This window comes from Pseudophryne corroboree, chromosome 9 (assembly GCF_028390025.1).
Source record: "Pseudophryne corroboree isolate aPseCor3 chromosome 9, aPseCor3.hap2, whole genome shotgun sequence".
In the NCBI taxonomy this organism is placed as follows: Eukaryota; Metazoa; Chordata; class Amphibia; order Anura; family Myobatrachidae; genus Pseudophryne; species Pseudophryne corroboree.
In genome coordinates, this window is record NC_086452.1 from 233,326,262 (window position 1) to 233,350,577 (window position 24,316).

General features: G+C 48.3%; 1 protein-coding gene across 4 annotated transcripts in view; it reads right to left on the reverse strand.

The window, feature by feature from the left end:
- LOC134957932 (complement factor H-like) overlaps positions 1-24,316 on the reverse strand; it is a 1,300,757-nt gene that overhangs the window by 670,300 nt on the left and 606,141 nt on the right. For all 4 annotated transcript variants that reach the window (XM_063940180.1, XM_063940181.1, XM_063940178.1 and 1 more), the window contains exon 10: positions 21,099-21,281. In XM_063940180.1, coding sequence (XP_063796250.1) covers positions 21,099-21,281 — 183 coding nt within the window. The remainder of the gene's footprint in view (positions 1-21,098; positions 21,282-24,316) is intronic.

Consider the following 24,316-nt stretch of genomic DNA (forward strand, 5'->3'; position numbering starts at 1 on the left):
ATTGCCTCAGCACACACAGTGGGGAGGCCCGCAGGATGCTGTAGAGCAGCTGAGCAGGAAGACACACATTGGGTCAGAGATTATGGCTTCCTGCAGAGTGACGCTGGATCCTATAGCCAGCCTGCTACTACTGGGGCAGTAAGTGTAAAAGAGACCGCACAGAGCGCACCTTGAACAGGGGCCACATGTAGAAAAGAATAACCTAGCATGAATATTCAGCACAGTGGAGAGGCCTCCAGGTCCTGTTGGGCCCTAAGCAGCGGCTTTGGTTGCTTTGCGGTAAATCCTCCAATGTGTCTACAAATGGCTGGAAGGAAATTCATTTGCACCATATATGTGATTGTAAAGCTGGATACACACCTAAATGACCTTGCAGTGCAGTGATGCGATGATGTGATTTAATGATATATCGCATCACTGTTCATAGCGCCAAATCCATATTTTTACACAAATGCAATTGCGATTTTCTAGGCTACCGAGCTGCTAATGTTAGAAAGTGAAGCTGCCACCTACAAATGAAAAGAGAAGCCCACCTGAGCCATCACAAACTCATTAGCAATTGTGTACACATTCCGAACCTAAATGCAAAAATGAGGAATATGAAGGCTAATGGCAGACGTATGGCTAACAGAAGTGGCAGCGCAGGCACCATGTAATTCACAAACGAGCAGATGACGGCAGAAACACGTCCCAAAATAGGCCACAACGTGCCTGAGTTTTTGCTATCACTCCCCGTTACCACCTACAAAAGGTCACTTCTTGCCAATCACTTCTCCATGAAATCCTCAGTGTGAAGAAGATAGCAGTGGCCCCTTGAAATCGCAGTACCTGCTCAGTCTCCCACTCCGTTGCATGACCATCGGCAATTGCATACAAACATAAATTAGGCCCACACTACATGATGTATCATACAACAACACTATACAGTAGATCGTTACATGCTTCATGTAACCAGGGGTGTAGCGAGGGTGGCTCCAGTGGAGCTCGAGCTCCGGGCGCCGTAAAAGTTAGAGGGTGTGCCCCCCCCCCTCACTCTGCCCAATAAACCGCAGGCCGCTGTAGGGGCAGCCGCATAGTAGGAGGAGGAAAAGCACACACTGACTTGGACTCTGATACTAGGTAGGAAACAGGACAGGCCAGAGGTGACAGCAGGAAGCACTGACAGCCGGCTCAGGCCGGAGATCTGCCCACACTCTTTATATGTCTCACTGTCTGCTTGTAGCTGTGCAGCAGGGTTACTTCTGTCCTGCTACACCACTCTCTGCCCCAGCTGCTCCAGCACTTCTTTCTGCCCCGGCTGCTGCAGCACCTCTCTATGTCCCAGCTGCTGCAGCAACTCTCTCTGCATTATAAGCTGCAGAGTAACATGTATAAGCGGCTCTACTGCAGCATAACATGTGTAAGTGGCTCTATTGTGTTGTGTAATGTGTATACGGGACTCTACTGTGTGCTGTAAAGTGTATAAGGGGTACTACTGATTGGTGTAATGTTAATAACGGACACTACTGTGGTGTAATGTGAATAACGGACAATACTGTGCTGTATAATGTGAATAGCGGACAATACAGTAAGGTGTCATCTGAATTGGTACTATGCTGTGGCCACGCCCCTTCCCCATGAAGCCATGCCCTATATTTTTGCTGCGCACCCCTATTTTAAACATGAGGGCGCCCAAAGGAAACCTTCGCCCTGTGATCCACAAGGTCTAGAACCGGCCCTGTCATCGATTTAGGATTTTTAAATATTTTTCATTTTCAAATGTAACATGCACCCAAGCCAGTACAGGGGAGGGGGTGCCGAAACATACCCTTGCTCTGGGCACCATGGCACCTAGCTACACCTCTGCATGTAACAATACTGCATCATCCGTGAAATCGTCTCATTGGATTTGCATAACATTCAACAAGGCAAAGCGCAAAATGATGGATATGAATGATAGATTGGGATGGAAAACCAGCACAGGAAAGTAAAGGAAGCAGCCCTAATGGGGGTGCAGTCTGATGAGGGAGTAGGGTCTGTTGTGGGGGGCAGGATCCCTCCTCATAGGGCCTAATTGTATCCAAAAATGCAGCCTTCCTTGTGTCTTTTGCTGCAAACCAGGGAACTGAAAGTGGCCCTGAAAATTTTGTAGAAATCGCCCAACATGTGCAGCACAAGACGTATAATATGCCGTGTAGCCATGGCAGCATCACCGGACGGCAGAGTTTCTGTACTGCAGAGATGGAATAACAGAATGAACGGAGACAATGCAGTCAGAGGTGTAGCAAGGTGTCATGGTGCCTGGAGCAAGGTATGTTTCAACACCCCCCTCCCATGTACTGAATTGGGGGCGTGGCCGCCAGTGCTGTTTGTAGACCTTGTGACATCCAGGGCGAAAGTTTCATTTGGCGCCCCCCTCCCACGCACACACACACATACACCCATAGGCCAAACATAGTGCACGCGAATGTGCGCAGCAATAACTAGAAGCGTGGCTTCATAGGGAAGGGCGTGGCCACAGTTATGCCCCCTGTAGCTGTGCCTCCTGTAGCTGTGCCCCAACTGCTGCTGCCACTGCACCATCTCTGCTGTCCCTCGGAGTCTGGTCGCATCTCCGCGGGTCTGCCGCCCGTGCGTGTGAGGTCACGACGTCACACGCAAGTCAAGGAACGCTGAGGGGAGGAGGGAGGGAGGTAGAGAGCAGACGCAGTGACTGACAGCTGTGGCTGCGTGCGGCCAGGCGGAGGTTCCGGCGGAGTCGAGCTGCGGCGCCCTGTACTGTCTTGGGCGCCTTGAGCTTGAGCTCCACCAGAACCGCCCCTGAATGCAGTGTACTGAGTGCGTTGGGTGGCCTGTAATGTGGGGGGTGGGGCCACATGACAACACACAAAAATAGCCCCTCAGACACGTCAGCCTACAGGGAATCTTCCTGGTTAGCCCTGTTGCCACTCTGCCCCTGCACTATATTGTTATGTCCTGATGTACATCTCTTTATTTCAATGAATCATGCAGTATAAAGATTATGTATTTTATTTCTTATTGGTAAGTAATACTTGCATGGTTACAGATAGACATCAACTCCACATGCTGCTCTCCTTCTACTTACTCTCCTTCTACTTCCTTCTTCCTTCTACTTCCTGATCACATGTTCATCTGTGCAGCCAGATTCTTAAAGGTACACTACCTCATCTAGCTAATGCACATAAACTATCTTCAGAGATAATACATCTACCCCTTCCTTTCATATATGTAAATTAATATATTTCTTTAAAACACAAACTAGGGTATTCAATTATCCGCAAATTCGCGGCAATTTTCCACCCGAAATTGCTGCGAAAATGCTCCGTTTTTCAACCTATTTAATTCCAAACGGGTTTCATGTGAAAATTCTTGCAGTGAAAAGTGCAGGTGAAAATGGAGAAATCAGCTTGTACCCCAAAAAATGCTAAACTAACATAGGAAAACAGAAGAGAAGTGTGTTAGAGATCACATTAGAGCGTTTTTGGGGACTTAAATTGTGTGAAATGGCTGTTATATGCATTTTTTTTTAAATGCAAAAAAATTATAGAAAGCAAGTTTTTTTGAGCAAAATTAAATTAAATTTGGGGTACATGAAAATGGGTATAAGTATATATTTGGGTCATTTTAGGGTACTTTAAAAAAAAGTGGAAACAGACCGATTACTCCCATCTGCAAGCCTAAAAACACGTCCCACTCATAAAGCACCCCAATATACCTGTCCCATACCTTGAACCCCAATTTCCATCAATTTGTACTTTTTCACCCCAAAAATTACATGTCATTATTGGCCAAATAAAAATAATTAAAAACCTCAACGTGCCTAATTAGTCATTAAGGGGGGTATCCCAGGAGTTCTGTACCATATCCAAACATTTTTACCTTAAAATAGTGACTTTTCCCAACTTTTCACCTGCTTCAGAGTAGGTAAAGTGAAATTAGTGAAAAAATGATCACCGATAAATTTTCCAGGAAAATTGAATAAGCTGTAATTGCGTTTCGCGGGAAAGGTCCGTTTTTTCGCGCGAAAACCGGACTTTTCACGCAAAAAGTCCGTTATCGCTGCTAATTGAATATACCCCATAAAATTGATTTTACATTCAACCAATTAAACATACAACAATATGCTGACTGAATTGAAGCATGAACATTAACACACAATATACAATACACATTACACTGGAAAAGATTTTTGAACAACAAATTATGAGCTTTAAGATGAAAGTCATATCTGCTCAATAAGTCTTGTATGAGGTTTAATGACTCTGCCTGCTTTCATCTGAGTATATGATCATTCACTCAAAGGAACAGACACAATAGAATCACTTGGTGCTGAGGATGTTATAGGTGGTATGTTGATATCATCTTGACTTGTTGCATCAGAAGATAAAAATGGGAATATCTCCTTGAAATGGGACACATTCCTTGTCACAGTGTGATGGTCATTTCCTGCAACAACCATTGTTCCTTTCCTTTTCACTACAGTCAGTGGACTTGGGTGAAAAGCAGTCATGTCCTTACGTACTACTTTTTGTTTCACCAGAACACGATCTCCTTCTTGTAAGTCCGAAACATTAGCTCTCCTTTTCCGGTCTGCATATTGTTTAGCCTTTTGTTTATTGGCAGAGTCCTTCTGTCTAATCTGATGAGCTCTAGATGAAGGAGTCAAATGGATTTCTGGAAGAGTGGATCTGATTACTTTTCAGGAGGGACATTTGTTGCGGAATGAGGCACTGAGCGATATTGTCTGAGAAATTGATTTAAAGATTGTTGAATTGGAATTCGGGATACTTTACAAATTTTTATTTGCTTTCCCAGATTACGCATGAAACGTTCAACAAGACCATTAGCCTGTGGCCACAGGGGAGTGATTTTTTGATGTCGAATTCCAAAATGTTTGCTGAAATCATCACCTTGAAATGGCGGACCATTATCAGTCTTTATTGTTCCTGGAAATCCATAAGTAGTAAATATTCTATCCAACGCTGGTAAGACAGATGTGGCAGATGTTGAACATATTATTTCAAGAACAGGATATCTTGAATATTCATCCACAGCCACTAGTACGTATTTACCATTGTATAATGGTCCATAGAAATCAACATCGACATTTCCCCAGACATTGTCAGGTAGATTAGTCATCCACAATGGTTCACTGCTAGTTTGCATAGAAAGAAGGGTGCATGTCATAAAGTTACGGATTTCCACTTCAACAAGTTGCTCCATGGAGGGAAACCATACCTTTTCACGTAATAGTTGTTTGGTCTTTACGATTCCTAAATGACTGGCATGGGCAATATCAATTACTCTCTTTCTCAAAACAGCTGGAATAACAATTTTGCCACCTCTGAGAATGATTGAATCATCATGTACAGTAAGTTCTTGACAATGTTTATGAATTGTTCGGAATTCTTGTTCCTCATCAGTTGAAAATAAAAACTGTCCCAGTCGCCAATCATTGGAAATAATGCAGTGTTTTACTGCTGACAAAACTTTATCTGCAGAAGGAGCCTCTTTGATGTTGGCAGTAGTAAGTGAATCAGGAATCGAATTGTTAATAATAAAGTTCACATATTCCTCCACTGAAGTAGACTGCGATATGTCAGAAGGCAGAGGATGTCTGGACATGTAATCTGAGGGATTGTCAGCACCAGCTCTATGAATGATGGAGAAATTGTATGCCTGCAAACGTAAGCCCCATCGTTGTATCCTAGCCGGTTGTTTGGATTTCCAAAAAGTGTCACTAGGGCTTGATGATCAGTCTGGATGGTAAAGTCAATGCCGTATAGATAGAGATGAAAGCGTTCACAACCCCAGACTACTGCAAGAGCTTCCCTTTCTGGTTGAGAGTAATGTTTTTCCACCTCTGTCAAACTGCACATGCTACAATATGATGATCCCCATGTGTATTCACCTGAGTCAAGATAACTCCGAGCTCTACTGGACTGGCATCCACAATAAGTTCTGTTTTCCAGTCAGTGTTGTAATATGAGATTGTGACACTATCCTGCAGACATCATTTTATGTCATCAAATGCTCGTGATTGAGAGGAAGTCCATATGAATTTTGCATTTTTCTTTGTGAGTTCCCTAAGTGGGGCAGTCAGAGTAGCGTAATTTGGAATGAATTGGGAGCAATAGTTAGTCATCCCAAGAAACAACTTGACCTCACCAGCATTAGCAGGTTTGGACATATTTGTGATAGCCTGGACTTTTTGTGGATCAGGACCAACTCCATCTTAGAAAAGATATGCCCAAAAAATGTGAGCTTCTGTTGAAGAAATATGCATTTATCTTTATTCAATGTTAAGTTGTTGGCTTGAAGACACTGCAACACTTGACGCAGAGCTACATCATGTTCCTGGCGTGTTGCTCCAAAAACCAGGATATCATCACAGTAATTGATGGCATTTGGAACTGACTGTATAACCTGATGGATAGCATTCTGAAACACCTCTGCTGCAGATACGATTCCAAATGATAGCCGTTTGTATCGTCGTAACCCAACATGAGTTGAGAATGTTGTTATTTGCCGTGACTCTTCATCAAGTTCCAGTTGATGATGACCTTTATTTAAATCCAATTTCGAAAAGAAACTTGCACCTGTGAATCGATGTATGATATCATCCATAGTAGGAGTAATATGGCGCTCTCTTTTAATGGCAACATTAGGACGACGCATATTAACACATATTCTCACTGCATTTGGTTGACCTGGTTTGGGCACTATCACAATAGGGGATACCCATGGTGTTGGACCAGATACCTTTTCAATTTTATCTAAGTCTTCAAGGGCCTTAATTTATTCTTCCACTTGCTTCCTTATGTTGATAGGAATGCCGATGTTCTTGAGCAATTGGGATAACTGAGTGATCAATGTGAAGATGAACTTGTTAGTCTTTAAGTTTTCCAATGCCATGAAAAAGATGATCATACTCCCGTAGTAAAACATCCACATCACTTTGTAATGGTTTTGGGTCATGTAGGACAGGAGTGAGATTGGAAGGGTCATGTAAGACATGAGCGGAATCATGAGTGTGTGCCACAATTTGTATAAGACCCAACTCTGATGCAGTGTCCAATCCCAAAAGATTACCTCTTGCATACTTAGTGACATAAAATACAGCTTTTGTCATTTTTGCGTGCAATGATGTCAAAATAACCCTTTAGTGCAGTGGTTCCCAAACTTTTTTGAATCACGGCGCCCTAGAGTATCAGAATTTTTTTCACGGCACCCCTAGGCCAATAATTTCTTATTGAGAAATTTAGAAAGAAATATTACATTAAGTATACTGTGTTTATAGGTCATCCTTAGGGTCAGTTGTGTGGTGAGGGACAATATTTGCTTCTGTTTGTCCCCATATTTTATGACTGGCAGCCGCCAGCACTGGTTTTGCCTTTTATATTGACCATAAATAATTTGAATTGGTCCTGGACCACCAACCCAGGGCACCCCTGCAAGTGTCCCGAGGCACCCCAGGGAGCCACGGCACACAGTTTGGGAACCACTGCTTTAGTGGAAGAGGTCGTTTATTACCACATGTGAATATTTTCACAGATATTGGATTCAAAATTACTCTGCCATGCAGCTTCTTGAAACTGGTATCATCCATTATATTTACAGAAGCACCGGAATCTATGAGAAAGTCAACAGAAGTGTGTTTTAGAGTCATGGCAGTTTTTGGACTGACCTTGTTTTTTCCAACTTGATGAATCATGTAGATAAATCCTTCTGATTTGTCATCACTATCAGATGATTCTGCAGGCGGATCCACTGTAGAATGTTGATCCACACAACACACTGTCTTTCGCCTGGATTTAAACTGCTGTGAAGATTGTCTATGTGTAGACTTGATTTCCTTAGATTTACAAGGAATGTACAGTAGCTGAGTGTAAATACAGTAGTTAAAAGTTTATCCTCGTCGCCAGTTGTTATGTCCTGATGTACATCTCTTTATTTCAATGAATCATGCAGTATGAAGATTATGTATTTTATTTCTTATTAGTAAGTAATACTTGCATGGTTACAGACATCAACTCCACATGCTGCTCCTTCTACTTACTCTCCTTCTACTTTCTTCTTCCTTCTACTTCCTGATCACATGTTCATCTGTGCAGCCAGATTCTTAAAGGTACACTACCTCATCTAGCTAATGCACATACACTATCTTCAAAGATACTACATATATGATGATCGTGCAGATTGTTTGAAAGTACCAAGATTGCACAATATATCATATAGTGTGTACCCAGCTAAAGTCCCATGTCTACCATGCTTTCTACAGTATCGTATGGGATGTAGTTATGTGACCGGCAGTCACAATACCTCCAGCTACATCCCACCCTCTTAGAATCTTAGAATGCCGACTAGCAGGGACTATTCCTCCACGACACACGACACTCAAAGAGTGGATATTGAACCATTGGCGAGCGCAGCAAGCCTGAAAGGGGCTTGTTGTGCTCACCCACCCCCCACGGCCGGCCATCTTGATGCCGGGATCATGGTATGGTGACCGGCGGTCATGAGGCCAACCCAACCCTATTGTGTGTGTCTACATGATATGTATTGACACATACATTTTAAAAAAAATCTTAATTTAGCGTAAAAAGATGATTTGTACTTCTTGAAAAAAATGTTTAAACTACCTTTGTGAGTTGTAAATTATACCCCTTTCACACTGCACAAATAACCCGGTATTGACCCGGCATATTGCCGGGTCGACACGGGTCTGCGTGAGGTGTGAAAGGGGCATAGCCGAAATCGCGGGTCGCCTAACCCAGCAATTCAACCCGGGAATAAAGCAGTGTTATACTCGGGTTTAATACCGGGTCAGTGGCTGCGTAAACAGGCTCCCGGGTCGATGCGTCCCGGGACCCGTTTACTACAGCAGGGAGAGGCGGTGCGGAGATGATCTCATCTCCCAGCACCGCCTCCACCTCCACCCCTGCTGCTGGCTCCGCCCCCGCTGCTATGGCAACCCACCCGGCATATTACCAGGTCGGAGAAGCCTGCAGCAACTGCCAATGCCGGATCCCACCCGGGAAGCACCCGTTTCCAATTCCCGGGTGGGATCCGGCATTGGCAGTGTGAAAGGGGTATAAATAGGAACAGTTATTAATGTAATTAGCATATTTGCCAAACAATTAGCCCCACAGTTTTAACACCATCTTTTACACTAGCTGTGCAGAGCCATGGTGGGCAGAACACTTTCCAACATGCTCAGCGTGTCAGGACAGCTGGACAGTTTCAAACAAACAGCACTGTCCCATCTAAATTGTGACATACTGTATAGGAGGTATATTGTAAATGTGTTTCATGTAGAGATGAGCGGGTTCGGTTTCTCTGAATCCGAACCCGCACGAACTTCATGTTTTTTTTCACGGGTCCGAGCGACTCGGATCTTCCCGCCTTGCTCGGTTAACCCGAGGGCGCCCGAACGTCATCATGACGCTGTCGGATTCTCGCGAGACTCGGATTCTATATAAGGAGCCGCGCGTCGCCGCCATTTTCACACGTGCATTGAGATTGATAGGGAGAGGACATGGCTGGCGTCCTCTCCATTTAGATTAGGAGAGAGAGAGAGAGATTGACCTGAGGCTGATACTGTAGAAGAGAGTGCAGAGTTTAGTGACTGACCACAGTGACCACCAGCAGTGCAGTTGTTTTATTTAATATATCCGTTCTCTGCCTGAAAAAAATGGTACACACAGTGACTCAGTCACATACCATATCTGTGTGCACTGCTCAGCCCAGTGTGCTGCATGCCTGCATCATCTATGTATATATTATATATCTGACTGTGCTCAGCTCACACAGCTTATAATTGTGGGGGAGACTGGGGAGCACTGCAGTGCCAGTTATAGGTTATAGCAGGAGCCAGGAGTACAAGACAGTCACATACCATATCTGTGTGCACTGCTCAGCCCAGTGTGCTGCATCATCTATGTATATATTATATATCTGACTGTGCTCAGCTCACACAGCTTATAATTGTGGGGGAGACTGGGGAGCACTGCAGTGCCAGTTATAGGTTATAGCAGGAGCCAGGAGTACATATTATATTAAAATTAAACAGTGCACACTTTTGCTGCAGGAGTGCCACTGCCAGTGTGACTGACAAGTGACCTGACCACACTGACCACCAGTATAGTTAGTAGTATACTATATTGTGATTGCCTGAAAAAGTTAAACACTCGTCGTGTGACTTCACTTGTGTGGTGTTTTTTTTTTTATTCTATAAAAAACTCATTCTGCTGACAGACAGTGTCCAGCAGGTCCGTCATTATATAATATATATACCTGTCCGGCTGCAGTAGTGATATATATATATATTTTTTATATCATTATTTATCATCCAGTCGCAGCAGACACAGTACGGTAGTTCACGGCTGTAGCTACCTCTGTGTCGGCACTCGGCAGTCCATCCATAATTGTATACCACCTACCCGTGGTTTTTTTTTCTTTCTTCTTTATACATACATACTACTACATCTCTTTATCAACCAGTCTATATTAGCAGCAGACACAGTACAGTACGGTAGTTCACGGCTGTGGCTACCTCTGTGTCGGCACTCGGCAGTCCGTCCATAATTGTATACCACCTAACCGTGGTTTTTTTTTTCTTTCTTCTTTATACATACATACTACGACATCTCTTTATCAACCAGTCTATATTAGCAGCAGACACAGTACAGTACGGTAGTTCACGGCTGTGGCTACCTCTGTGTCGGCACTCTGCAGTCCGTCCATAATTGTATACCACCTAACCGTGGTTTTTTTTTCTTTCTTCTTCATACATACATACTACGACATCTCTTTATCAACCAGTCTATATTAGCAGCAGACACAGTACAGTACGGTAGTTCACGGCTGTGGCTACCTCTGTGTCGGCACTCGGCAGTCCGTCCATAATTGTATACCACCTACCCGTGTTTTTTTTTTCTTTCTTCTTCATACATACATACTACTACATCTCTTTATCAACCAGTCTATATTAGCAGCAGACACAGTACAGTACGGTAGTTCACGGCTGTGGCTACCTCTGTGTCGGCACTCGGCAGTCCGTCCATAATTGTATACCACCTACCCGTGGTTTTTTTTTTCTTTCTTCTTCATACATACATACTACGACATCTCTTTATCAACCAGTCTATATTAGCAGCAGACACAGTACAGTACGGTAGTTCACGGCTGTGGCTACCTTTGTGTCGGCACTCGGCAGTCCGTCCATAATTGTATACCACCTAACCGTGGGTTTTTTTTCTTTCTTCTTCATACATACATACTACGACATCTCTTTATCAACCAGTCTATATTAGCAGCAGACACAGTACGGTAGTTCACGGCTGTAGCTACCTCTGTGTCGGCACTCGGCAGTCCGTCCATAATTGTATACTAGTATCCATCCATCTCCATTGTTTACCTGAGGTGCCTTTTAGTTGTGCCTATTAAAATATGGAGAACAAAAATGTTGAGGTTCCAAAATTAGGGAAAGATCAAGATCCACTTCCACCTCGTGCTGAAGCTGCTGCCACTAGTCATGGCCGAGACGATGAAATGCCAGCAACGTCGTCTGCCAAGGCCGATGCCCAATGTCATAGTACAGAGCATGTCAAATCCAAAACACCAAATATCAGTAAAAAAAGGACTCCAAAACCTAAAATAAAATTGTCGGAGGAGAAGCGTAAACTTGCCAATATGCCATTTACCACACGGAGTGGCAAGGAACGGCTGAGGCCCTGGCCTATGTTCATGGCTAGTGGTTCAGCTTCACATGAGGATGGAGGCACTCAGCCTCTCGCTAGAAAAATGAAAAGACTCAAGCTGGCAAAAGCAGTAGCACCGCAAAGAACTGTGCGTTCTTCGAAATCCCAAATCCACAAGGAGAGTCCAATTGTGTTGGTTGCGATGCCTGACCTTCCCAACACTGGACGTGAAGAGCATGCGCCTTCCACCATTTGCACGCCCCCTGCAAGTGCTGGAAGGAGCACCCGCAGTCCAGTTCCTGATAGTCAGATTGAAGATGTCAGTGTTGAAGTACACCAGGATGAGGAGGATATGGGTGTTGCTGGCGCTGGGGAGGAAATTGACCAGGAGGATTCTGATGGTGAGGTGGTTTGTTTAAGTCAGGCACCCGGGGAGACACCTGTTGTCTGTGGGAGGAATATGGCCGTTGACATGCCTGGTAAAAATACCAAAAAAATCAGCTCTTCGGTGTGGAACTATTTCAACAGAAATGCGGACAACAGGTGTCAAGCCGTGTGTTCCCTTTGTCAAGCTGTAATAAGTAGGGGTAAGGACGTTAACCACCTCGGAACATCCTCCCTTATACGTCACCTGCAGCGCATTCATAATAAGTCAGTGACAAGTTCAAAAACTTTGGGTGACAGCGGAAGCAGTCCACTGACCAGTAAATCCCTTCCTCTTGTAACCAAGCTCACGCAAACCACCCCACCAACTCCCTCAGTGTCAATTTCCTCCTTCCCCAGGAATGCCAATAGTCCTGCAGGCAATGTCACTGGCAATTCTGACGAGTCCTCTCCTGCCTGGGATTCCTCCGATGCATCCTTGCGTGTAACGCCTACTGCTGCTGGCGCTGCTGTTGTTGCTGCTGGGAGTCGATGGTCATCCCAGAGGGGAAGTCGTAAGCCCACTTGTACTACTTCCAGTAAGCAATTGACTGTTCAACAGTCCTTTGCGAGGAAGATGAAATATCACAGCAGTCATCCTGCTGCAAAGCGGATAACTGAGGCCTTGACAACTATGTTGGTGTTAGACGTGCGTCCGGTATCCGCCGTTAGTTCACAGGGAACTAGACAATTTATTGAGGCAGTGTGCCCCCGTTACCAAATACCATCTAGGTTCCACTTCTCTAGGCAGGCGATACCGAGAATGTACACGGACCTCAGAAAAAGACTCACCAGTGTCCTAAAAAATGCAGTTGTACCCAATGTCCACTTAACCACGGACATGTGGACAAGTGGAGCAGGGCAGGGTCAGGACTATATGACTGTGACAGCCCACTGGGTAGATGTATGGACTCCCGCCGCAAGAACAGCAGCGGCGGCACCAGTAGCAGCATCTCGCAAACGCCAACTCTTTCCTAGGCAGGCTACGCTTTGTATCACCGGTTTCCAGAATACGCACACAGCTGAAAACCTCTTACGGCAACTGAGGAAGATCATCGCGGAATGGCTTACCCCAATTGGACTCTCCTGTGGATTTGTGGCATCGGACAACGCCAGCAATATTGTGTGTGCATTAAATATGGGCAAATTCCAGCACGTCCCATGTTTTGCACATACCTTGAATTTGGTGGTGCAGAATTATTTAAAAAACGACAGGGGCGTGCAAGAGATGCTGTCGGTGGCCAGAAAAATTGCGGGACACTTTCGGCGTACAGGCACCACGTACAGAAGACTGGAGCACCACCAAAAACTACTGAACCTGCCCTGCCATCATCTGAAGCAAGAAGTGGTAACGAGGTGGAATTCAACCCTCTATATGCTTCAGAGGTTGGAGGAGCAGCAAAAGGCCATTCAAGCCTATACAATTGAGCACGATATAGGAGGTGGAATGCACCTGTCTCAAGCGCAGTGGAGAATGATTTCAACGTTGTGCAAGGTTCTGATGCCCTTTGAACTTGCCACACGTGAAGTCAGTTCAGACACTGCCAGCCTGAGTCAGGTCATTCCCCTCATCAGGCTTTTGCAGAAGAAGCTGGAGACATTGAAGGAGGAGCTAACACGGAGCGATTCCGCTAGGCATGTGGGACTTGTGGATGGAGCCCTTAATTCGCTTAACAAGGATTCACGGGTGGTCAATCTGTTGAAATCAGAGCACTACATTTTGGCCACCGTGCTCGATCCTAGATTTAAAGCCTACCTTGGATCTCTCTTTCCGGCAGACACAAGTCTGCTGGGGTTGAAAGACCTGCTGGTGAGAAAATTGTCAAGTCAAGCGGAACGCGACCTGTCAACATCTCCTCCTTCACATTCTCCCGCAACTGGGGGTGCGAGGAAAAGGCTCAGAATTCCGAGCCCACCCGCTGGCGGTGATGCAGGGCAGTCTGGAGCGACTGCTGATGCTGACATCTGGTCCGGACTGAAGGACCTGACAACGATTACGGACATGTCGTCTACTGTCACTGCATATGATCCTCTCACCATTGAAAGAATGGTGGAGGATTATATGAGTGACCGCATCCAAGTAGGCACGTCACACAGTCCATACTTATACTGGCAGGAAAAAGAGGCAATTTGGAGGCCATTGCACAAACTGGCTTTATTCTACCTAAGTTGCCCTCCCACAAGTGTGTACTCCGAAAGAGTGTTTAGTGCCGCCGCTCACCTTGTCAGCAATCGGCGTACGAGGTTACATCCAGAAAATGTGGAGAAGATGATGTTCATTAAAATGAATTATAATCAATTCCTCCGCGGAGACATTGACCAGCAGCAATTGCCTCCACAAAGTACACAGGGAGCTGAGATGGTGGATTCCAGTGGGGACGAATTGATAATCTGTGAGGAGGGGGATGTACACGGTGATATATCGGAGGGTGATGATGAGGTAGACATCTTGCCTCTGTAGAGCCAGTTTGTGCAAGGAGAGATTAATTGCTTCTTTTTTGGGGGGGGTCCAAACCAACCCGTCATATCAGTCACAGTCGTGTGGCAGACCCTGTCACTGAAATGATGGGTTGGTTAAAGTGTGCATGTCCTGTTTTGTTTATACAACATAAGGGTGGGTGGGAGGGCCCAAGGACAATTCCATCTTGCACCTCTTTTTTCTTTTCTTTTTCTTTGCGTCATGTGCTGTTTGGGGAGGGTTTTTTGGAAGGGACATCCTGCGTGACACTGCAGTGCCACTCCTAAATGGGCCCGGTGTTTGTGTCGGCCACTAGGGTCGCTAATCTTACTCACACAGTCAGCTACCTCATTGCGCCTCTTTTTTTCTTTGCGTCATGTGCTGATTGGGGAGGGTTTTTTGGAAGGGACATCCTGCGTGACACTACAGTGCCACTCCTAAATGGGCCCGGTGTTTGTGTCGGCCACTAGGGTCGCTAATCTTACTCACACAGTCAGCTACCTCATTGCGCCTCTTTTTTTCTTTGCGTCATGTGCTGATTGGGGAGGGTTTTTTGGAAGGGACATCCTGCGTGACACTGCAGTGCCACTCCTAAATGGGCCCGGTGTTTGTGTCGGCCACTAGGGTCGCTTATCTTACTCACACAGTCAGCTACCTCATTGCGCCTCTTTTTTTCTTTGCGTCATGTGCTGATTGGGGAGGGTTTTTTGGAAGGGACATCCTGCGTGACACTGCAGTGCCACTCCTAGATGGGCCAGGTGTTTGTGTCGGCCACTAGTGTCGCTTAGCTTAGTCATCCAGCGACCTTGGTGCAAATTTTAGGACTAAAAATAATATTGTGAGGTGTGAGGTATTCAGAATAGACTGAAAATGAGTGGAAATTATGGTTTTTGAGGTTAATAATAATATGGGATCAAAATGACCCCCAAATTCTATGATTTAAGCTGTTTTTTAGTGTTTTTTTAAAAAAACACCCGAATCCAAAACACACCCGAATCCGACAAAAAAAATTCGGTGAGGTTTTGCCAAAACGCGGTCGAACCCAAAACACGGCCGCGGAACCGAACCCAAAACCAAAACACAAAATCCGAAAAATTTCAGGCGCTCATCTCTAGTTTCATGTCGTAAATGAGTTTTGTACTGTAGTATTAATGCAAAACTGTTTGCAATGTTACAGTATGCTGTAATAGAGCCTGTTAGATTAGGAACAATGGGAATGATAGGATTCCACAGAATACACAATTGTTAGTGAAAGTGAAAATATATGATAAACACCATGGGGGTCATTCCGAGTTGTTCGCTCGTTATTTTTTTCTCGCAATGGAGCGATTAGTCGCTAATGCGCATGCGCAATATCCGCAGTGCGACTGCGCCAAGTAAATTTGCTATGCAGTTAGGTATTTTACTCACGGTTTTTTCTTCGTTCTGGTGATCGTAATGTGATTGACAGGAAGTGGGTGTTTCTGGGCGGAAACTGGCCGTTTTATGGGAGTGTGTGAAAAAACGCTACCGTTTCTGGGAAAAACGCGGGAGTGGCTGGAGAAACGGGGGAGTGTCTGGGCGAACGCTGGGTGTGTTTGTGACGTCAAACCAGGAACTAAACGGACTGAACTGATCGCAGATGCCGAGTAAGTCTGGAGCTACTCAGAAACTGCTAAGAAGTGTCTATTCGCAATTTTGAGAATCTTTCGTTCGCAATTTTGATAAGCTAAGATACACTCCCAGTAGGCGGTGGCTTAGCGTGTGCAATGCTGCTAAAAGCAGCTTGCGAGCGAACAACTCGGAATGAGGGCCCATGACAGAAGTGTACTGAAGCAGATAACATAGAAATGGAAATATTTATCAAAATTATTCTTACTAAAATAATATGAAAAAAGCTATTTTTGTGAAATCTGACCCCAAGTCCGAAAGCAAATCCCATTTCTTATTCTTGTATTCTTCTGGCCAAACACATTAAGGGAAATTGTGAAAAAAATACCGTAGGTTAGGGGATGCGATAATAATGCTACCTAGATATAACATTAAGCAGGGTTTGCCCCAGTTTCCCCTGCTCCTGCTCTGATCTGGACCCTAAATAGACCACAAGCTGATCACTGAGAAAAGATGGTTAAAAAATATATATATCTGCTCTATGATCAGTGATCCATGAGTTCCTCTGAACGCTCATCAGCTGATGACTTCTGTCAGTTGAGATGCAGTAAAGTTCTGGAACTCAGCTCACTGCAGCATCAGCTGATCTGCAGCAGAGAGGAGGCTACTTCTCAGTTGGAGGGAGGGCTTTGTCATCAGCAATTGGGAGGGGGGAAGGGGTAGTGTCAGCTGGGCGGGGTGAAGTGGGTGTGATGGTGTGAATAGGGGGGGGACGACAGTAGACCCCGTCAGCAGCAAGGGGCCAGGGACAGATACTAGTGGCTGAGAACAGGAGAGGAAGTAGCCATCTATAGTGACAGGAGAGCCGAGGAAGACAGGCAAGGGGAGAATCCGACTTTTTTCTCAAACATACACTTGCCGCGAGGCCATGCCCCCTTTTTGATAGGCCACGTCCCCTAAAAAGGTGGAGGGGGGGATGGGGGAGGGGGTTTGGAGGTGCTGCGGGTGGGGATGGGCGGGGGAGTGGAGTCCGGAGGTGCTATGGGTGGGGGAAGGGCGGGGGTGGCGCGACTGGGGGAAGGGCATGTGTGGTTTTCTGAGGTGCTGCAGGTGTGGGGGTGCCATGGGTGGGTGAGGGGCAGGTGCAGAGGGGCCCCCGGAAGGGGGAGGATGTGTGTAGATGCTGTGGAAGGGGGGCGGATGGGTAGGGGTGCGGATAGGGAAGTTGTGGGGGTTGCTGTGGATGGGGGAGGGTGTCTGTAGATGCCAGGGGTGGAGGTGGTGGATGGGGGGGTGCGGGTGAGTGAGGGGGGGTCGGGAGGTACTGAGGGCGGGGGAGGGAGCGTGGGGGCAGTGGATGGGGGAGGGGGTCTGGAGGTGGTGTTGGGAGGGGTAGCTAGACAGGAGTGGGGCTGGTTGTGGGGGTTGTGTGGATGGGTGAGGGGGCCCAGAGGTGCTGTGGGTGGTGGAGGGGTGGTGCGTGGATGACACGGGTGGGGGAGAGGGGGTGCCGCGGGTGGTGGAGGGTGTTGCAGCAGGTGGTTTAGGGCGGTAGGGGAGGGGGTTGTGGGGGTGTCAAGGGTGGGGGAGGGGAGGGCGGTGCGGGTGGGGAAGGGACAGTTGCAAGGGTTGCTGCGATGTGGGAGAGAGTGTATGTAGATGGTACGGGTGGAAGGGGGTTGATGCGGGGAGTGGGTGTGCGGATGGGTGAGGGGAAGGGGGGCTTTGGGTGGTGGAGCGGCAGGTGCGGGGGTGCATGGATGCTGCAGGTGGGGTTGGGAGGTGCGATGTTGGGGGGAGAAGCATGGGTGGTGCGGGTGGGAGGGGGTGAGGAGTTGCCACGGGTGTTGGAGGGGCAGTTGCGGGGTAGGTGGGGGACGGGGTCCGTGGGTGGTAGGGGAGGGTGGCACGGGTGGGGAAGGGAGGGGTGCGGGGGATGCTGTGGTGTGTGGGAGGATATCTGTAGATGCTACGGGTGGAGGGGTGAGGGTGTCAGTAGGGGTGGGGGGGCTGCGAATGGGGGAGGGGGTCTGGAGGCGGTGTAAATAGTAGAGGGGAGGGGCTGTGGTGGGTGGGGGAGGGGCAGGTGCAGGGCTGCTGGGGATGGGGGAGGGGTTCTGAAGGCGCAGCGGGTGGAGAAGGGGATGGTTGCAGGGGGGTGCGGTGGATGGTGAAGGAGGTCCGGAGGTGCTGCAGGTGGTGGAGGGGCAGGTGTGGGGGTGTGTGGATGCCATGGGTGGGGTGGGGGGTGCTGCAGGTGGGTTAGGGGGTTGGGAGGTGCCGTGTGGGGGGGAGAAGCATGGGTGGTGCGGGTGGGATAGAGGCAAGTGCGGTGGTGTGGGGGATGGGGTCTGAAAGTGCCGCGGGTGGTGGATGGGGTCCTATACACACAGCAGGATAGTGGTCTGTACAGCATGGCCATATACAGACACAGCGACTGCACTCCTGTCCACACTCACCACTTGTGGCTGTGCTGGGTCCCGGCATTCCCATGGGCCAGCACTTCCCCACACTGCTGCAGTATGCTCGACACCGGCTCCATCTCCTCCTCCGCTCCTCGGTGTCTCTATCCAGAGAAGGTCCTGAGAGAGTCACCTTCTTACACAGCAGCAGCACGTTCAGCTCGCCCGCTACTGCCTCCCCCGTGGCCCCGTCAGGTGGACAGTGGACCGGCATCCCACGAGCCCATCACCTCCACACACAGCTGCAGCGTGCTCTGCTCCACCGCCGGCCCTGCACCCCAGGGCACCCAGCTGCAGTGTGATCTGCTCCACCGCCGGCCCTGCACCCTGGGGCACCCAGCTGCAGCGCGATCTGCTTCACCGACGGCAGTGCACCCCGGGGCACACAGCTGCAGCGTGATCTGCTCCACCACCAGCCCTGCACCCCGGGGCACCCAGCTGCAGCGTGATCTGCTCCACCGCCGGCCCTGCCCCCCGGGGCACACAGCTGCAGCGTGATCTGCTCCACCACCAGCCCTGCACCCTGGGGCACCCAGCTGCAGGGTGATATGCTCCACTGCCGGCCCTGCACCCCGGGGCACACAGCTGCAGCGTGGTCTGCTTCACCGCTGGCCCTGCACCCCGCGGCACCCAGCGGGAGCGTGATCTGCTTCACTGCCAGCCCTGCACCCCGCGGCACCCAGCGGGAGCGTGATCTGCTTCACTGCCGGCCCTGCACCCTGGTGCACACAATTGCAGCGTGATCTGCTCTACCGCCGGCCCTGCACCCCGGGGCATACAGCGGCAGCGTGATCTGCTCCACAGCCGGCCCTGCCCCCCGGGGCATACAACTGCAGCGTGATCTGCTCTACCACCAGCCCTGCACCCCGGGGCACACAGCTGCAGCGTGATCTGCTCCACCGCCGGCCCTGCATCCCGGGGCACCCAGCTGCAGCATGATCTGCTCCACCGCCGGCCCTGCACCCCGGGGCACCCAGCTGCAGCATGATCTGCTCCACCGCCGGCCCTGCACCCCGGGGCACACAGCTGCAGTGTGATCTGCTCAACCGCCGGCCCTGCACCCCGGGGCACACAGCTGAGCAGTCCCCCAGGCAGCATGGTGGTGAGAGGGACTGCACCTGGAGAGCAGCTGGGAGGGGAGAGACTTTGTTTCTATGGAGCTGGGGGCAGGAGCGGCGAGAGCCCTGTCGCCGGCAGACAGACAGGTGCGGGTGACGAGGTTGTGGAAGTGCAGGTGTTCCCGGTGTTGTGGTGAGAGGGGCTGGCGGAACACTGTTGGCTGGGTCGGGAGACAGTTTGTGCTGGGGTTGTGGGGTGGGCGGGTGCGGGGTGTGCGGCCGTGGTGTGGACGGCGTGCTGCAGGACTGTGTGCCAGTGGCGCGCCTGCAATATGACAGGTGGGGCAGAGGTTGTGCGGATGGGGGATTATCGGTGGTGTGCGCTGCGGGTGTCGGGCCGGCCGTGGTGGGGAAGGTGGATGCACAGATGATGGGAGGGGTGTGTGGGGTGCAGCTGTATGTGAGGCCATGGTGCGTGTCCCTGGGCAGGATGGGTGTGGGAGATGGTGCTGAGCTTGTGCGGCAGGTGGGATCGATGCAGTAGGGTTAGGCTGGGCAGTGTGTGCTGTGAGGTATACAGGCATCGGGGTGGGGCAGGGGGCGTCAGTGACTGCATGTGGGAGCTGGTGGAGGGGGGTTTGGGGTGTGTGGTATGGGTGACAGTGGTTTGTAGATGCCAAAGTTACCTGGCAGTGTGGGGTGTCCGTGCAGTGGTGGCTCCTGTGTGGGGATGGGGGGCGGATTCTGTGGCTGCTGCTCCGTTCTGCTAGTGGTGTGCTAGGACAGTGCAGGAGCTACTAACTCCGCCCACCACTGTGACTCCACCCAGCGTTAGAGCGCCAGGCACAGAGTCATAAGGCAAATATATAGGAGATTTCAATTATACTGGAGGTATCACTATATATTTCTATTATACTGGAGGCATTACTATATATGTTTAGCCTCACCTCCAGCAGTCATGTAGCCACTCCCACTAGCAGCATGTGGCCACGCCCCCAGAACACATGACCATGCCCATTTTCGGCACTCAGTACCACTAAGAAAATATTGTTACTTGCACCACTGTGTACATCATTATATACTGTATAAATTCATTAAAACCTAATAAAAAATTCTAAAAATAATATACAACTTAAACCAGTCTCAAATGTGACAAGCACATGAGTATTTGATAAAACTGAATTCTGAAGTCTAAACAGGAGATCTCATTGTCTATTGTATACTGTATAGTTATCTGGAAAGAAAAGAAATCTGCAAGTTTTGCACTGTGGACATACCGTAGAGCATGTTATTATTTACAGATTTTATATAATTAAAACACACTTCTATAAATAATGCTCAGATTTAATATTTTATTATATTTGTTTTAAGAAGATGATAAAAAAAAAAATCAGACATACATTACCTTTGCATTCAGGCTTGACATCCCATCCTTTAATGGTACATTGTGCACTGTCAACAATATTATCATTTGGTGATTTATATCCGTCCTCACATTCATACCGCAAAGAGTCACCTAACTCCAATTCTTTTCTTTCTCCAATTTCTGCATATTTTCCATGTTGAAGTTGTGTAATTTTGCAGGTACCTGGAAGATTAAAGAGTTTTTGTTCATACCTCAGCAAAATAGCTTGTTCTAATGCTGTAAATCATAGCCGCAGCTCTCAAAATTGATGTTTTCAAAATCAGGACATGGCCTTGTATGTCTGCACCTGCTGGCGGAGTGACTATCACTTCTGAAGTACTAGGTTGCAGCTGGCACACCTACTCTTCCCTGAAAGCAACCGCTATGCAGTGCCTCTGTGGAACGCACTTCCCAACATTCGCATAAAATCATGGCAAGTATCCTTGCGTCTGGCACATCAGTACATCCAGGGCCAGATTACAGTCTGTGGGGGGCCCTGAACAATAGGGGTCCCTGAGAGAGAGAGAGAGAGAGAGAGAGAGAAAGAGGAGAGAGAGAGAGAGAGAGAGAGAGAGAGAGAGAGAGAGAGAGAAAGAGGCGAGAGAGAGAGCTGTGTGTGCAAGGCTTAAAGTGGTCCTGGAGATGTGGTGGAACTCATTTATCGCATCACCTACCCCCCCCCCCCCCTCTCACATTAAGCAGCGCCAGGCTTTGTTTTTGGCACCCCCTGCAAATAATAAATTAGTGCCCTACTTCCCATACTTTATAAATGAACATTGATCTCACAAAGAAGCAGCATGGTCACACAACAGTACCCCCAATTCAAATGACACCACACAGTAGCACAATCCTATTCACATTACACCACATGTGGTGCCCTTGATTCATATTACACCACATAGTAATGCCACTTGTTCAGGTTACGTCACTCAGCATTCACATTGTATTCAGTATTCACATTGCGATCCACAAAAGTACCCTTTATACATGTTATGCCACACAGTAGTGCCCCTTATATACAATGCCCACAGTTGTAGTGCCCCTTATACACAATTCCCACAGTAGTAGTCCCCCTTACTCATAATGCCCACAGTTGTAGTGCCCCTTACATATAATGACCACGTAGTACCGCTTATACACATAATTTCCACAGAAGTTTAGCTTAAACAGAAAATACCCACAGTAGCACTGCTGCTTATATATATGGTACCCACATTAGTAGTGCCCCTTATACATAATGCCCACAATAGTAGTGCCCCTTATACATAATGCCCACAATAGTAATGCCGCTTACACATAATGACCACAGTTGTGCCACATTTATTCATATAATACTCATGCCCTGTATCCCTCCAGCATCTTCCCCACCTCTCTTGTTCCTCCAGCCCCATCTCATCTTGTCTTCAAGATGCACAGAGCTTGCTCCTCTTCATGGCTCATCTTCACTTCAGCAGTGTTGACAGCATGACATCACATGTGATGTACTGGAAAAGGAAGCCACTGGGACCTGAGGACAAGAGTAATGCTGTCCAACAGACACAGTGTGTGTGAGTACCAGGAGAGTAGTGCTGTCTGCATCATCTATTGATGCAGTAGCGGCTCTTGCCACAGGCAAGCAGGACTTTTGCCCGGGGCGCCGCAGCCATGACAAGAGCAGCTACTAACTGGGATGGTGGCGACAGTGGTTAGGAAAAGGTTCTCTCCGCGAAGGGAAACTAGACGCGCAGAGAGGTAGCGTCTAGTTTCCCTTCGCGGAGAGGACCTTTCTGTGCGGCGCTATGGGAGCGACATCATGATGTCTCTCCCATAGATCAGAGGAGCGGCGCCGGTGGCGGAGACGGAGTGCAGCAGTGGTCGGGAAGCAGGAATGGGGCTGGTAAGTATTTTTTATTTTTTTACTAGGGGCACAGCTACTGGTGGGCACACTAATGGGGGCACAGCTACTGGGGCCACAACTAATGGGGGCACAACAGCTGCAGGGGCACAGCTGCAGGGGGCACAACAGCTGCAGAGGGCACAGCAGCTACTGTGGGCACAGCTCTGCAGGGTGCACAACTCTACAGGGGGCAAAACTACAGGGAGCAAAACTGACCACGCCCCTTTTCTATGAAGCCATGCCCCTAGGTCTACTCATAAACACTCGCCACACCTGCACTGAACCTCTGCGGCAACCACTATACATAGTGGTGCTGAGCCGCTGATGAGTCCATCTCATTACGGACACTGTGGAGGCCCCGGGATGACTGTCCCTGTCGGCCTCTCGTTAATCCGGACATGAGTACATCTGGGAATTACGCCATGTTAAATACGTGCATCTGTGCTAAAACTAAAGTATTCACGGGAGATTTCTGAAATAAAAGTGGCAAAAAAAAACAACTTTCACTGCATGGAGTGAACAAAAAAGTAAATTGATAACCACATTCCTAAAGAATAACTTTTCAAGAATCCAGAATGTAAAGTATTGATTGCATATAGGACAGTAACAGGGTTGTGCGAGATTCAGGGCCTGATCAACCAATAGGCTGAGCCTGGAGAGCAGACTCCTGGGGGGCGCAGCGGGTGCGGACGTCATGGCGTTATGCACACCAACACTGACTGATTGTGATCCGATTCCCTGCCACCTCCCACAATGCCGGTCAGCGGCAGCTCCGTTGCCCGGTCATTCAACCAACTCACACTCCGTCTCCACTCTCCTGGTGGTGCTGCTTATTGAGACCCTCAATGCTAATACTATTGGTCGTGGTTTGCGCTGGCACTGCACTGTCTGCACAGCAGCTTGTTCCCCACCCTTGGCTTCCCAAGTTCCCCCTCACTATCTCACTGCACGTCCGCCCGTATCCTGTCCTGTGCTGTGCTGCGCCACAGGAGGTAGAGGATCAGTGCTGCTCTTCCTAGGACTATTATTCATCATCAGTGTCAATTGCAGCCAGGCCAGCACTGACTTGAGCAGCAGCATGCTGTCTGACCTGGCTGTCAGAAGTTGCATGCACTAGTGCCACTCCCAGCATAACTAAGGCCCTCATTCCGAGTTGTTCGCTCGTTATTTTCTTCTCACAACGGAGCGATTAGTCGCTAATACGCATGTGCAATGTCCGCAGTGCGATTGCGCCAAGTAAATTTGCTATGCAGTTAGGTATTTTACTCACGGCATTACAAGGTTTTTTATTCTTCTGGTGATCGTAATGTGATTGACAGGAAGTGGGTGTTTCTGGACGGAA